Source organism: Corythoichthys intestinalis, chromosome 2 (assembly GCF_030265065.1).
Source record: "Corythoichthys intestinalis isolate RoL2023-P3 chromosome 2, ASM3026506v1, whole genome shotgun sequence".
NCBI lineage: Eukaryota > Metazoa > Chordata > Actinopteri > Syngnathiformes > Syngnathidae > Corythoichthys > Corythoichthys intestinalis.
This window is the reverse complement of record NC_080396.1, coordinates 15716232-15733641: the sequence shown is the minus strand read 5'-3', so window position 1 is coordinate 15733641 and position 17410 is coordinate 15716232. Positions and strand designations below refer to the sequence as shown.

The window sequence follows — 17410 nt, the reverse complement described above, 5'->3', positions numbered from 1 at the left end:
CTCTGCTGTACACTACAGAACCAGGAAAGCGTGAGCAAGAACTTCCTTAGGGAGAGACGGGTGCTGCATAACCTCATATGTTGCTCACACAACACAACATACACAAAACAATTATTATTAACTATGTACATAAAAATAGGGTGGGAGGGGGATGCCGCGAGCTACCCACACCAGCGTGGTTGATCGTGATCGACGTAGTGAGCACCCTGATTTAGCATATCAATTAATTAGGTTCATATTCATGAGAAATGTAGCCCTGACCCCAGTTAACCCAATCTCTTTGGTCTTATTAATGTGCCATCCCGGGCAAAAAGTGTAGATGTAGATTATGCTGTTATACCGTCCCTACCAATGTTGAGAGCAAACCTACGCCCTTGGTCTCAGGTGTTATCAAGAGACAGAAAATCAACTTCATCTTGCTAAAATAATCCTAATTTTTCATTAAGCGATTCACAAAGTAAGCAGAATTTCCCATGATGCAAGACAGTGGGTACTAAAGTTCACCTGAAAATAAAATAAGCCTTGTTGCTGACAATCAGTGCTTTAATCATTAAGCGAAAGTTGTTCAGAAATTGGTATCTAATATTGACATTGATGTGCCTGCTGCAAACATTCAATCTATAAGGTGACATCCAATCAAAATGATAGTAAATTATTATAATGAGTAGTGCTGTCAAATTTATCGCGTTAACGGGCGGTAATTAATTTTTGTAATTAATCACGTAAAAATATTTGACGCATTTTACACATGCACAGAACTATCTGCTCATGAAATGCCTCAAACAGTTTATAATGACCCTGTTTTTGCATATTGAGATCTTAAACAGCAGTGAAATGCGTGTGAACACAGGCGTTCATTGGACCACGCCTTTTATAGGCTTAAGCATTGTCAACTCGTTCACAACAAACATAGTGATGAGGGGAAGAGAGACAAGAGATGATCTTTTTCTTAAAACCCTGTATTGAACTCAACGCAGAGAAGATATACCATTTGCAGCCACCACTGACAGTCATGGTTGCCCAACTTCCCATCATGCAGTTGGGCGGAACAGTTATGTCACTACAGTATCATTTAGTGAAAGCACAACAAAAATAATACTCCTATCTCTCCCAAAAAATAATGTTCACAAAAAGAAAAGCGCTCAATGCAAAGAGAACTGGCATTCCCAATCAAAATAGCTATGGAAAATACACATAAAACTTACTCAGACTTTGCCTTGGCTAGATCTCTAATTAATTTGAAACTTGCCATTGACACCTTGTGGTGTATTTCAATCACTACCTTACGTAGTTACCCGCTCGGCGACGTCAACAATGGCGAGCTATTAGTTTATTTTTTGATTGAAATTTTTACAAACTTTATTAAAATGAAGAGGGGTTAATGCAATCTTGTGGATTTATTGTTATAATAAACAGTGTTGTTAGTGACGCGTTAGTTGGTAATGCGTTACTGTAATCTGATTACTTTTTTCAGTAAAGAGTAATCTAACGCGTTCATTTTTCTACACCAGTAATCTGATTAAAGTTAGTTTCCTTATTGTCTCTGCGTTACTATTTTTTCATTGCATCATAACGTATGTAAAATGAAGATTATTGTAGTCATGTACGAAGAGCATTTTGAATAGAAAATGCTAAAATGAAAGGTTCCCGGTACATGTTTCCATGACAACCTCTTAGCTAGTTCCTGTTTTGGTCTCGTGTCACATGCGTTGTGGGTCTGAAAGCGTGGGCCAGGCGGGTGGACATTGGAGCCGAGTGTTGACACGTTGCGAGGGAATGTTGATCTGTGGATATCCATGAATGAAGGTGAGTATTTTTCCTTTATTCTGGAGGGTATCAGCAAAAGGTTGGACTTCCTACAAGCGCGGCCGTTTCGTAGCTTTGCTGTAGCAACGACGGGCAGTCATCGCTCCAAGTTAGCAATCTTTGTTTACATCATATGCGTGTTGCACATTTATGCCGTGAGGTGATGTGTTCGTTTAGCATCTGTGGGATGTGTTGTAAGTCCGATTGAGTGTAAAGTGCTTAGTTGCCGCCACGTTTTGTGGCCAAATTGACCGCGTGTGTGTTGAGAGGAGTACTTCCGGGTTGTGGATGCGCATCCGCGGCCGCCACCACCTTTGCAATTTTGTGCAGTCAGTTTGCATTGTTTTACATTGGCACTGATATGCTGTTAACCATAACCCGAAATTCAAAAGTTTTGACATTATGCTTAATCTTAGAGTTAGCGGGGTTTAATTGGTCGGTGGAGTTGATTTCAACAAATTCCAAGCAGTTTGTCAGATATTTGTTAGTTTCAGGGCTCCGGCGTGGCTAAGCTAGCGCAAAATTCTGATTTCCCCTTTAAATTCAATCATCGGAAAGTCAATTACATGTGATGATATTTTTCTGTTGTCATTCTGATGTTGAGGCGGCAAAGGGAGAAAAAATGGGTAAAAAGTAACTGACAGATTACTTTTAAAGTAACTTAGTTACTTTGATAATGAAGTAATCAGTAAAGTAACTAGATTACTTTTTTGAGGCGTAATCAGTAATCAGTAATTAAATTACTTTTTCAAGTAATCTGTGACAACACTGATAAAACAAATACAGAACTTATGTACAGTATGTTGAATGTATATGTCCATCTTGTGTGTTATCTTTCCATTCCAACAATAATTTACTGAAAAATCCGGCATATTTTAGAGATGGTTTGAATTGCGATTACCGTAATTACGAGTAATTCATTTTTAAGCTGTGATTAACTCGATTAAAAATTTTAATCGTTTGACAGCCCTAATAATGAGTAGTATAATGAGAGCTCATTGGCTGCCTCTGAAGCCAATAGATGTCAAATCCACTTGAACTGGGAGGACTCACACCAATTAATTTTTGTTCATTGCTGCCGAAACTCCCATTTTAGACAAATTGCACGTCTAGTAGTGACAAACTAATTTAAATTCAGAGCAGTTTAATGACAAGAGTCACACGATTGGACGTTTATAATCATCAATGGCAGTTGAAGGGTTGAAAACATGGCAATAGGCGTCTAATCCATTTGAACTGGGAGGGGCTAGCACCAATGGCAGCCAATTAATTACCTGGGTCTTTCCTTAAGGTAATGCTGTTCTAAACTTATTATTTATTATTATTATTATTCATCTTATTCTCCGTGTTTTTTGGTCCCACCGTGCAGCCCGAACTGTAGCACCGATCGGCACCGTTCAAGTATCGGCACGACCAGAATTTTCACGTGATGATAGGAATTTTTCAAACGGCCACGAAAAATTTTCTTCTATTGATGCCAATGTACTTCGATTCCATTGACGCCTATGTAAGTTGATACCATTCATGTCCATGGACGTCCAAATTTTTTGCCATTCATGTTCAATGGGAATTTTTTTTTCCCAAAATCAACAGAAAATGACTAGATATCAATAGGACGTGTCCCCCAAACTTCCCCAGTTCCGTTTACGCTTATGGAGGGTGATGCCATTGACGTCCATGGACGTCCAAAATTCCTATTCATTTCTAAAGGCATTTAATTATGTTTTTTCATTCTATTGATGCCAATGTATTTGGATTCCATTGATGCCTATGTAAGTTGATACAATGTGACGTCCATGGACGTCCAAATTTTTTCCCATTCATTTTCAATGGGAATTTTTTTTTTTCCTCCAAATCGACAGAAAATGACTAGATATCAGTAGGACGCATCCCCCAAACTTCCCCAATTCCACTGACGCTTATGAAGGGTGCCGCCATTGACTGCCATGGACGTCCAAATTTCCCATTCATTTCTAATGGCATTTAATCATGTTTTTTCATTCTATGGATGCCAATGTACTTGGATTCCATTGACGCCTTTGTAAGTTGATACCATTGAAGTCCATGGACGTCCAATTTTTTTCCCATTCATTTTCAATGGCAAAAAAAAAAACAATATCCCCAAATCAACAGGAAATGACTAGATATCAATAGGACGTGTACCCCAAATGTCCCCGATTGCATTGACACTTATGGAGGGTGCTGCCATTGACAGACATGGACGTCCGATTCTCCCAATCATTTCTAATGGCGTTTACTTTGTTTGATGCCATTGACTGACATTATTTTCCATTCTATTGATAGACCTGAGTTAGGGGCTAAGATCTGTATCTCCACAGAGGAAAGACCCAGGTGTAATTTCTCCCGAAATTGCAGTTTCTAGTTAATAATTGAAATAACACACAACACCATGCTACATGCACATTTACGGTAATTTCAAAACCATATTCTCCCAGAATTGTTATTATCATATTATTGGAATAATTTGTAATTCAATAGAATTGGAAGGAAAAAAATAAGATGCAATTCATTCAGTGTTTTTAGTCTAAGCACTTCTCCAATGCGGCGCACAAGTAAAACAAATTGTTAATCCTAGATTGGCATAACTAATACCAATGTTAAACACCCCATTGTGTGTCATTCTGCGAGAGCTACGCAGTTAATTTTTATTTACATTGTTAATTTGTTTTAACTGTGTAGCAAGAAATAAAAGAAGTACTCCAATTACATTTTGTTAGCGAGTTATCAAGAGGAAGCATCAACAAAGAGTTAATAGACTACTATATGGTCGCTGTGTTGAGCCTCACCATTTAATACAGTTTATTTTTAAATGCTTAGTGCTTGATTGAACATTCTTTCCATTTACAAGTAGCAGCAGATTAGAAGAGTCTGTGTGACTGACTCCACAGAAAGCCCGCAGAGACAAGCAGCACTTCCAACACATCTAATAATCAAATCTACCAAAGCACTGCGGCTGCTTTATAAATGAGACCTCTGCACAGGACAAATTTATGATGCATGGAAGTAATGAGACATATTGCTGCTCCTCACAACCGGGCACTTCCCCACATGAATGTGGACTGCTGCTCTTCATGCTGAGATTAAACTGCAAGTGAATTCTGTGAGAGCTGGAGTGATGCTCTTTTTTTAATTCCTTTTTCGAACTATAGTGACACAATTAGTAGATACTGTATTTAATAAATACAGTCCCTGACAAAAGTCTTGTCGGTTACAGGCATGAAAATGGGTCAGGGGTTAAAAAGGTGAGAAGGGTGTGGAGGAAATATATTCCAGTACACTGTATTGTACACCCCAACAAAATATTGAGCTCTGTCGACCCACACTGTGTTTCAGCAGGGCCATGCAGAGACCGGTGGAGGGGTGGGTGCTCGTAGATCAAAAGGGGCACATGAACAAGTATTTAATACACCTTAAAACAACATAACTTCAATTTTAACCAGCTTTAGATAATAATTGGCTGCGACTGTGACATACTTTAATTGGGAGGGGGCAACAGTGAATAGAAATCAAAACTGTCATCAACACTTTCTGGCTGTGACTCAGTCAGTCTGCCTCTTTTCTTCCTTCAACCTCTGCATCAAAACTTCCTTCCTCAACTTGCTCATCTGAGAACAAACCACATCAGATGGTCACTGAGCCACCAACAGCACACTTTTCTTAAAACTATTATTTCATTATTATCCATACTTAACAACTCTAGCACCTAATGATTAATAAAGCAATGACATAAAAATCTTATAGAAAAATAACATTGTAATTGTGTTTATAATTGGATTTAATACCCGACTATCCTTGCAAACTTGTTCTTACCAGGTCTGCTATTCACCCAGCTGATGAGGTATCCACTGCCTTTAGCAGCCTCATCTAACTCCTTTTTTTAAATCCCTCAATCTCCCTTCCCTACGACGCATGTCTATGTAATGAAATATAAATATTTAAAAAAACAAACAGACTCCCCGGTGGCTTTTAGTTTTAAAGCTTTCTTAATTTCTTTCTCACTCAATAACGATGGAGTTAGATTTGTGTTTTTATTATTCAATCAAAAAACAAAGTTACTTCTATCAAAAACTAAGTTGCTTCAGTCAAAATACAGTATATACTTTTAATCCCAAAAAGTAGCTTCAATAAAAAAAAAATGTTTTTGATTGCAATAATAAATTTGAGACAAAAAAAGCATTTTAAAACTATTTTTCTTGATTGAAACAAATTTTTCCATTTAAGTAATGTTTTGCGTTTGGGCCACATTTTGGCTAGGACATTTGTGTCTTTATTATTCAATCAAATAAGTTGCTTCAAACAAAAAATATATATAAAAAGAAAAACTTTGCACATGTGCCAATCACCGTTTACCAAAGCCTGAGAGGGTTTGAGTAGACTCACTATGAAGCTTTTAATAAAGCCAAGCATTTTCTAACTACTTTATTCTTGTTTAAAAATAATTCGGTGGGGCAGTAACATGTTTAAAACTTATCATAATTCTTACATTTTGAAGTGCTCGAAAACCATTTATAAATGATACTTTGGTGAAAAAAGTGAAAAAACATGTCTTATATATATGAATCTTTTTTCCAATGTAAAATCTGAATAAATGCATTGAACACGCACAAAAAAATGGGGGGGGGGGGCGCTACTTCGCGGTTTTCACTTATTGCGGCGGGTTCTGGTCCCCATTAACCGCGAAAAACGAGGGATCCCTGTATTTCTGAAAAGCTTTAAGAAGCAGGACTCATTCCCACCACTCGTCGGGCCGCTGTTGTGCCGACACCGGCCGTCAGCTCAAATCCAAGCCGAAAATAACGCGTCTCCAGCGGACGACAGGAGCGATGTGAGGCGCCCCCTCCATCCGAGAGAATGCCGCTTAATTTGACTCAACAGTGTGTTTCTTCGTTTATATTACCGCTAAATACACAAGCTTGACGCCAATTTAACGGGAGCTATTTTTTTTCATGGGAGATTTGGCTAGCTCTGGCAGTGTTCAACGCAAGCTGCAACGAATGGCAGTAACTTTTTTATATCGCAAAACGTGAAAACGCTTGAAACCGTTACTCACCAAATTCAATCTGCTGGCAAATACAGGCAAGTGTGTATGCTGCGCTCTGGTCTGCCCCGATGTGGATAAGGCCTGCTTTTTGTTTTCGCAGCTTTGCAATGCAACTGAAGGCTCTCCGAGCACTCCATGTACACGCGTAAGGAGTGCGCGCGTTTGGAATAATGGAACGCAGCTTGGGCCGATGATTGGTTCTCGTCAGCGAAGCATCTAGAAGGATTTGCTGACTGTGTTCTTAAGTGCTCAGTTTACATACTAAGTTAATCACATGATAATAATAATAATAATTAAATAAAACCTCCCGACCCCCCCCCCCCCCCTTCCTCCCAAAAAGAATTTCTCCTCGGATCTACGCAATTCACGTAGGTCGCCCTTTTTGACTTCAAAACGGCGAATTTCGCCGAAAGGTGAGAGATTTTCATGCCTGCGGTTATCAATTTTGTAGAAACAATTGCTAATAACCTGACTTTTGATTATTCAATGGGTTTCTGAAGTGGCTCATGAAAGCTAAGACCCCCCCCAAATCATGTTGAATGTACAAAAATATATTTGTTTCACTGAAAAAAGATTTATCATTTAATGAAGACATAAAGGTCAAATTTTGGCAAGACACAAGTTTTGTGGCCTACAGAAAGTAGTGTGAATATTGGACAAAAAATGTACTTCAAATATAAAAATATGTTCCATAACAAAAGCGAATTATGTAGTGGCGCTGTGAGATCGAAATGTAATATTTTGTATGACTTCCATGGGCTTGAAGTACTGCATCCATGCGATTCAGGAAAAAGAAGAAGCATGGAAGACGAAACCCAAGAATGTTGATGAACTCTGGAAGGCATTCAAGACTGCTTTCTTTGATGTTCCTGATGACTTCATCAATAAATTGTATGAATCCTTGCCGAAGCCCATGGAAGTCATACATAATATTAAATTTAGATCTCACAGCACCACTACTTAATTGGCTTATGTTATGTAACATATTTTTGTACATTTTTTGTTCAATTTTCACACTACTTTCTGTAAGCGACAAAACTTTTGTTTGCCTAAATTTGACCTTTATGTCTTCATGAAATGACAAATCTTTTTTCAGTGAAACAAATATATTTTTGTACATTCAACATTATTTGGGAGGGTCTTAACTTTCATATGAGACATTTCTGAATCCAATTGAATAATTAAAAGTCAGGTTACTAGCAATTGTTTCTACAAAATGGATACGCGACAAGACTTTTGTCGGGGACTGGATGAAATGTATATTTTAATCTGTATTATTAGTCCATTTCACAGTGTGTTGCCTGGAGTAAAGGCAATACACAGCACATTTTGAGATGCTGATGAGATAAAGAGATAATCAGCAAGAGGCATTCCAAGAATCTCACCTCAACTGGAGCCAAACTGCTCCTAAATTGAGAGGTGAAATTGCACACTACTTTGTGTTGTGATTGTATCCAACATCCATACTCCACCCTGGTGAGCTGTCACAAAATGTTTCCAGTGTTATATGTGCCTTACCTTGGCAGGATTGTTTATCGACCATGAGGGAGAAGCCTGGGAAACAAGAGCAATGTGGCCTCCCATCCTCTGGGATGCAATGTTGGTCGCAAGGGCCGTTTCCTGCAAGATCACATGAAATGTGCAATGGAATATAGTAAAACCTGTGCAGCAGACAGAACTATCCTCTATCTAACAGGACGACTGACCTCAGACACATTTTTATGTTCAAACGAAAAAAAAAAAAAAAGTCCTAGTCATCAAATGGCAACGTTAAGAGCCAGACAATAAACTATCAAGTGGTTGAAGAGTTTACATATCAATTGTAACATTTTTCTGACATATTTGGTGTTTACAAATCATTGCTGAAAATCCATAATAATGTTTGCTTTTTCTATGCAGTACTAGCTAGCTGACAGCTAGCTGTTACTGCTGGCATAATTTTTGAAAAGTTGTTTTTTTTTTTTAAACAAAATATTAGACATCAATTAATGATTGTAAGCTAAAAATGGTATTTTGAATAATTAATATAATTACAGTGGGGCAAATAAGTATTTAGTCAACCATTAAATGTGCAAATTCTCCCACTTGAAAATATTAGAGAGGCCTGTAATTGTCAACATGGGTAAACCGCAACCATTAGAGACAGAATGTGGAAAAAAACAGACAATCATATTGTTTGATTTTTAAAGAATTTATTTCCAAATTAGAGTAGAAAATAAGTATTTGGTCACCTTCAAACAAGCAAGATTTCTGGCTGTCAAAGAGGTCTAACTTCTTCTAACGAGGTCCAACAAGGCTCCACTCATTACCTGTATTAATGGCACCTGTTTTCAATCATTATCGGTATAAAAGACACCTGTCCACAACCTCTCAGTCACACTCCAAACTCCACTATGGCCAAGACCAAAAAGCTGTCGAAGGACACCAAAGACAAAATTCTAGACCTGCACCAGGCTGGGAAGACTGAATCTGCAATAGGAAAAACGCTTGGTGTAAAGAAATCAACTGTGGGAGCAATTATTAGAAAATGGAAGCCATACAAGTCCACTGATAATCTCCCTCGATCTGGGGCTCCATGCAAGATCTCACCCCGTGGCGTCAAAATGATAACAACAACGATGAGCAAAAATCCAGAACCACACTGGGGGGGACCTAGTGAATGACCTACAGAGAGCTGGGACCACAGTAACAAAGGCTACTATCAGTAACACAATGCGCCACCAGGGACTCAAATCCTGCACTGCCAGACGTGTCCCCCTGCTAAAGTAAGTACACGTCCAGGCCCGTCTGCGGTTCACTAGAGAGCATTTGGATGATCCAGAAGAGGACTGGGAGAATGTGTTATGGTCAGATGGGACCAAAATAGAACTTTTTGGTGGAAACACAGGTTCTCGTGTTTGGAGGAGAAAGAATACTGAATTGCATCTGAAGAACACCATACCCACTGTGAAGCATGGGGGTGGAAAAATCATGCTTTGGGGCTGTTTTTCTGCAAAGGGACCAGGACGACTGATCTGTGAATAGGAAAGAATGAACAGGGCCATGTATCGAGAGATTTTAAGTGAAAATCTCCTTCCATCAGCAAGGGCATTGAGATGAGACGTGGCTGGGTCTTTCAGCATGACAATGATCCCAAACGCACAGCCAGGGCAACAAAGGAGTGGCTTCGTAAGAAGCATTTCAAGGTCCTGGAGTGGCCTAGCCACTCTCCAGATCTCAACCCCATAGAAAATCTGTGGAGGGAGTTGAAAGTCAGTGTTGCCCAACGACAGCCCCAAAACATCACTGCTCTAGAGGAGATCTGCATGGAGGAATGGGCCAAAATACCAGCAACAGTGTGTGAAAAGCTTGTGAATAGTTTAAGAAAATTTTTGGCCTCTGTTATTGCCAACAAAGGGTACATAACAAAGTATTGAGATGAACTTTTGGTATTGACCAAATACTCATTTTCCACCATGATTTGCAAATAAATTCTTTAAAAATCTAACACTGTGATTTTCATTTTTTTTTTCCAAATTCTGTCTCTCATGGTTAAGGTTTACCCATGTTGACAATTGCAGGCCTCTCTAATATTTTCAAGTGGGAGAACTTGCACAATTAGTGGTTGACTAAATACTTATTTGCCCCACTGTATTTGGTCTCAGAATAAGTACTGTAAATTACTCCGAAACTGCATGTTTTATGTGCATGTATGTGGATTATTAAAAATCTGAATAGTGGGATGTAAAATGTCCACCAAATCTGACAAGACCCTGATAGCATTCCATGCTATCATCTTCTTTTCTCATCATTTTAAACTACTACCTCATGATGCACATTTTAGTATTGAATGTGGATTTAAGCATGACTGAAAGTGCTCAGTCTCCCTTTCCCCTCACAAATCTGTCTAACCTTCACAGGGGTTGAGTGGCACCAAGGGCCGGGTGGGGGGTGTAAAAGACGCGGTGGGCTCCACCCCCTGCCTGTCATCCTCCTTCAGTATGTTCTCTTCATCCACTGTCTCTGTGGAAACATGAATAATCTCGTCACAGGCACAAGGGATTACACTATAATCAAGAAGTCTGCCTTGCCTACCGCTGCCTTAGTTAAAGGCTTACACCTATTTCAGTTATTACATTTGAGGATACGAGGCTCACGGCCGTAGGGAAAATATTTAATAGCAGTGAAGGTGCGGCAGGGAAAAGCATTGCATACAGACAAACATTTAAATTTGTTGGCGAGCCCCTTCTCTGACTGTAATTTTGCATCCTGTTGAGACAGGTTTGTGTTGGCGAAAGTGTTGTTGATGAATTGTGGTACGCTAAAGCGAAGCCATGCAGTGTTATCTGTAAATACCTCTCATACTCAACATGCGAGTAGGACTCCTGTTTTCAGTTGATGCAATATTTTCCAACAAGGGAAAACATATTTTATCTTTTCCTCTTTTTGTCAGCCAGAGAAACATGATTTGTGAAGAAGGGCTGTCCATCCAGGAAAGGGATGTTAGCATGTGATTTAAATAGCTATTATTAGGTGCTATGGGGGCTTGCAGACAGGAAGGAACTCAAAGGCCCCAAGAAAATAATATACTGCGAACACGAAATTTTACATGAAAAGACAGTAAATCACAGTTGAGAGGACAGGCACTTTTTGTGCACATTTGCTTCACTGGAAATTTCTGCTAGCCCCACATAAAGTTTTACCCTGTGCACAAGTGAAAGCGTCGTCTTGCAGCACGTATCCTGGGAAACACTCGCAGCGGAAAGAGCCTGGTGTGTTTATGCATCTGTGGTGGCAGATGTTGCCCTCATGGATCTGGCACTCGTCTATGTCCTCCACTTCAATTGGCCCCTCCGCCGCATTTTCCCCGAGTCGCTCTTCACCAATGGAGAAGGCCTCGTTCGGGTAGAGGCTTTCAGACACTGTAGCACAAGGTTTTTACACATAAATAGCAGCATTGTACCTTAAATAGATGTATTTATATTTCAAGACTTATTACAGGGAAACATTTGTGTTTTTTCTACAGTTATTCGTCAGTATGCACTTTCCCTTTAACGTCATCTCTTCATCCCCATGCAACACTAGGTAACTTTTCAACCTGTATAAAATATTTTCCTAACATTTGTGATTATATGTCGATTGACAACTAGTTGAATGTCAAGTCTTTTATATCTTGAGGGGGTCTGTGTCGCTTTCACCGGCACTAATTAACTTTGAGGAGGGTAATAGGAACCCTGCGACACAAAAAAAAAAAACTGCAAATGTGCTTGATGGCATTCATCACTTCCCCCTTTGCCCCATTTATTATAATGATGGAAGTCAATGTGAATGCGCAAATTCTGCAACGATGGCAGAGTAACAAGAGACAAAAAGTTTTGTCTGCGGTGGAAAAAAGGGAGGCTACCAGGATACAGTGGTATGAAAAAGTATCTGAACTTTTTGGAATTTCTCACATTTCTGACCTGGTGACCTGATCTTTGTCAAAATCACACAAATGAAAAAAATGTCTGCTTTAACTAAAACCACCCACCATTTATCGGTTTTCATATTTTAAAGAGTATTAAAACACTAAGGGGCTGTGAGATATCAATAGAACTGTTATGTGGCGAGAAATATTAATATAGTTAACAAAAGAATAAATCACATTCATGAGCAATTATCGAAAATAGATCGAAAATTACGAACATTTCCGAAAGTATTCTGGAAAAAGCCGAATGGGACGGAGACGTCATAACAAGGAAACGAAAGGTCGAGGCAGGTGCCACCGTTGTTTATCGACGAGAGAGTTGCGTTCGTGTTTTATCAAAAAATCGCTAAAATGGTTCAAACCTGTCATGCTATGTGGTCTACAAATTGCCATTTGTCGCAATGTAGTACCCATGAGTTCCCGAACATGAGAAAAAGAGCTGGACTACGCAGACAATGAGTAAAGTTCATCCGTGCTAAGAGGGCTAATATTGCAGACCCAGCCTCCGGCACGGTTTTGTGTGGTGCGCATTTTACACCTGAAAGCTATTCGAACTATGGACAAATGAAATCAGGTTTTGCTAAGAAATTGCTGATGAAAGCAGATGCGGTGCCCACCATACACGCGCAGCCACCTAAATGTCCCGAGATATCAAGAGAACGATGACTGGTTCTGATGAGACCACCCCAGGCTAACCAAAGGAGCAGAGCAGCCAAGCTCGAAATGGCCAGAGTGAGTACTCTTTTATAATAAAAACATATCACGCATTGGATATAGGACTGGACACATGTATAAATTATCGCTCGTAAAATTTATAGAACAAATCCTCTAATCCCATTCATATTTGTGTCTGTTGGCAGATCGAAAACCTATGATACCACAATAAATGATCATTATTCTATACATTACATGATTATTTTGCGGTCACGGTGTATCTGCTTCACAAAAAGAAATGCAAAACAAACCATTTCCCACAAGATATGTTGCCGATGTTTCATCAGTGTGATTGCTCCCCTCAATGATCCTTTCATTAGGCTGCAGTGACTTTCGTTTGGGCTTAAATTGATAACCCAAAACACCAAAGAAAGGTTCATAACGCTCCTCGTGACCATTAGAAGAATGTTCGTTACGTCGGATTCGTCGCTGCAACTAAAAACAAAACTGTCCGCCATCATCGCCGCCATTCAGTACTAAGCATTGAGCCGGTTGTTTCCTTGTCGTGACGTCACGCACACAATATGCTAGATTTCCGGGATCTCGGGGGCGGGTCCTTTTAGCTTGACAATCGATCCAAATTTCTATCATTTTCTTGGTGTTGCGATGTGTGTAATTACACGAAGTGGCATGATACAGTGCCTTGCAAAAGTATTCGGCCCCCTTGAACCTTGCAACCTTTCGCCACATTTCAGGCTTCAAACATAAACATATAAAATTTTAATTTTTTTGTCAAGAATCAACAACAAGTGGGACACAATCGTGAAGTGGAACAAAATTTATTGGATAATTTAAACTTTTTTAACAAATAAAAAACTGAAAAGTGGGGCGTGCAATATTATTCGGCCCCCTTGCGTTAATACTTTGTAGCGCCACCTTTTGCTCCAATTACAGCTGCAAGTCGCTTGGGGTATGTTTCTATCAGTTTTGCACATCGAGAGACTGACATTCTTGCCCATCCTTCCTTGCAAAACAGCTTGAGCTCAGTGAGGTTGGATGGAGAGTGTTTGTGAACAGCAGTCTTCAGCTCTTTCCATAGATTCTCGATTGGATTCAGGTCTGGACTTTGACTTGGCCATTCTAACACCTGGATACGTTTATTTTTGAACCATTCCATTGTAGATTTGGCTTTATGTTTTGGATCATTGTCCTGTTGGAAGATAAATCTCCGTCCCAGTCTCAGGTCTTGTGCAGATACCAACAGGTTTTCTTCCAGAATGTTCCTGTATTTGGCTGCATCCATCTTCCCGTCAATTTTAACCATCTTCCCTGTCCCTGCTGAAGAAAAGCAGGCCCAAACCATGATGCTGCCACCACCATGTTTGACAGTGGGGATGGTGTGTTCAGGGTGATGAGCTGTGTTGCTTTTACGCCAAACATATCGTTTTGCATTGTGGCCAAAAAGTTCAATTTTGGTTTCATCTGACCAGACCACCTTCTTCCACATGTTTGGTGTGTCTCCCAGGTGGCTTGTGGCAAACTTTAAACGAGACTTTTTATGGATATCTTTGAGAAATGGCTTTCTTCTTGCCACTCTTCCATAAAGGCCAGATTTGTGCAGTGTACGACTGATTGTTGTCCTATGGACAGACTCTCCCACCTCAGCTGTAGATCTCTGCAGTTCATCCAGAGTGATCATGGGCCTCTTGGCTGCATCTCTGATCAGTTTTCTCCTTGTTTGAGAAGAAAGTTTGGAAGGACGGCCGGGTCTTGGTAGATTTGTAGTGGTCTGATGCGCCTTCCATTTCAATATGATGGCTTGCACAGTGCTCCTTGAGATGTTTAAAGCTTGGGAAATCTTTTTGTATCCAAATCCGGCTTTAAATTTCTCCACAACAGTATCTCGGACCTGCCTGGTGTGTTCCTTGGTTTTCATAATGCTCTCTGCACTTTAAACAGAACCCTGAGACTATCACAGAGCAGGTGCATTTATACGGAGACTTGATTACACACAGGTGGATTCTATTTATCATCATCGGTCATTTAGGGCAACATTGGATCATTCAGAGATCCTCACTGAACTTCTGGAGTGAGTTTGCTGCACTGAAAGTAAAGGGGCCGAATAATATTGCACGCCCCACTTTAAACTTTTTTAACAAATAAAAAACTGAAAATTATCCAATAAATGTTGTTCCACTTCACGACTGTGTCCCACTTGTTGTTGATTCTTGACAAAAAAATTAAATTTCATATCTTTATGTTTGAAGCCTGAAATGTGGCGAAAGGTTGCAAGATTCAAGGAGGCCGAATACTTTTGCAAGGCACTGTATGAATCCAAAAGGCACGCGTTTATGGATAAAGGACGGAATATTAGCATTTCCCCATGTGTTGTCATACCGTTTAATGAGGATAATATGCACACAATGGGGAAAAAAAATAAGTAAGTGAAACATCACATTTAATATTTTGTTGCCCCCCCCCTTTGGCAGCAATAACTTCAACCAGACACTTCCTGTAGCTGCAGATCAGTCTGGCACATCGATCAGGACTAATCTTGGCCCATTGTTCTCTACAAAACTGCTATAGTTAAGTCAGATTCCTGGGATGTCTGGCATGAATCAATGTCTTTAGTTCATGCCACAGGAACTCAATGTGGTTCAAGTCTCGACTTTGAAATGGCAACTCCAGAAAGTGTATTTTGTTCTTCTGAAACCATTCTGAAGTTGATTTACTTCTGTGATTTGGATCATTGTCTTGTTGCAGCATCCATCCTCTTTTTAGCTTTACCTGTCTGACGGACGTTCTCAGGTTTTCCTGCAAAACATACTGATAAACTCATTCTTCCATTTATGATTGCAAGTTGTCCAGGCCTTGAGATGGCAAAACAGCCCCATATCATGACGCTCCCTCCACTATGCTTCACGGTAGTGATGAAGTGTTGATGTTGGTGAGCTGTTCCATTTTTCCTCCACACATGACGTTGTGTGTTACTCCCAAACAATTCAACTTTGGTTTCATCAGTCCACAAAATATTTTGCCAAAACTTCTGTGGCGTGTCCAAGTGCCTTTTTGCGAACATTAAACGAGCAACAATGTTTTTTAAAACAGCAGTGGCTTCCTCCGTGGAGTCCTACCATGAACATCGTTCTTGGCCATAGTTTTACATATAGTTGATGGGTGCACAAAGATATTAGACTGTGCCAGTGATTTCTGTAAGTATTTAGCAGACACTCCAGGGTTCTTTTTTACCTCTGAGTATTCTGCGCTGAACTCTTGGCATCATCTTTTTTGGACGTCCACACTTTGGGTGAGAAGCAACAGTGCCAAACTCTCTCCATTTGTAGACATCTTTACTGACTGTCGATTGATGAACATCCAGACTTTTAGAGATGGTTTTGGATCATTTCCCAGATTTATACAAATCAACAATCCTTGATCGCAGGTCTTCAGACAGCTCTTTTGACGGAGCCATGATGCACATCATACAATGCTTCTCATCCAGACAAATCTTACCAGGTGTGTGTTTTATAGTGGGCAGGGCAGCTTTAAACCACTAATCAGTGATTGGGCACAGACCTGACTTAAATTGTTTGGTAAAAATTAGGGCTGTCAAAATTATTGCGTTAACGGGCGGTAATTAATTTTTTTAAATTAATCACGTTAAAATATTTGATGCAATTAACGCACATGCCCCGCTCAAACAGACAAAAATGACAGTACAATGTAATGTCTGCTTGTTACTTGTTTGTTGGTGTTTGGCTCCCTCTGCTGGCGCTTGGGTCCAACTGATTTTATGTGATAGTACCATAAGTGAGCATGGTGTTATTGACATCAACAATGCCGAGCTATTAATTTATTTTTTGATTGAAAATTTTACAAATTTTAATAAAACGAAAACATTAAGAGGGGTTTTAATATAAAATTTCTATAACTTGTACTAACATTTATCTTTTAATAACTACAAGTCTATCCATGGATCGAGAATGTTAATGTTAATGCCATCTTGTTGATTGATTGTTATAATAAACAAATACAGTACTTATGTACCGTATGTTGAATGTATATATCCGTCTTGTGTCTTATCTTTCCATTCCAACAATAATTTACAGAAAAATATGCCATATTTTATAAATGGTTTGAATTGCGATTAATTACGATTAATTAATTTTTAAGCTGTAATTAACTCGATTAAAAATTTTAATTGTTTGACAGCCCTAGTAAAAATTGGTTTCAATTGCTCTATAAGTCTCCTTAGGCAGAGGGTTCATTTACTTATTTACCCCTTTCTGTCATTATTTGCATGCTATCCTTATTAAAATATGAAAACCTATACATTTTGAGTGGTGTTAGGGCTCCTTGATTGCAGGCTGGAGACCAGACGGGGGAGGCAACAGGTGGTTTTAGTTAAAGCAGACGCTGTTTTTATATCTGTGTGATTTTGA

At 39.4% G+C, this 17410-nt stretch overlaps 1 protein-coding gene across 3 annotated transcripts in view; it reads right to left on the bottom strand.

Moving 5' to 3' along the window:
* The window catches only part of fbln2 (fibulin 2), a 153524-nt gene that overhangs the window by 32092 nt on the left and 104022 nt on the right, over window positions 1–17410 (bottom strand). For all 3 annotated transcript variants that reach the window (XM_057860635.1, XM_057860626.1, XM_057860629.1), the window contains 3 exons: window positions 11551–11769; window positions 10760–10870; window positions 8387–8488 (listed from right to left, as the gene is read on the bottom strand). In XM_057860635.1, coding sequence (XP_057716618.1) covers window positions 8387–8488; window positions 10760–10870; window positions 11551–11769 — 432 coding nt within the window. The remainder of the gene's footprint in view (window positions 1–8386; window positions 8489–10759; window positions 10871–11550; window positions 11770–17410) is intronic.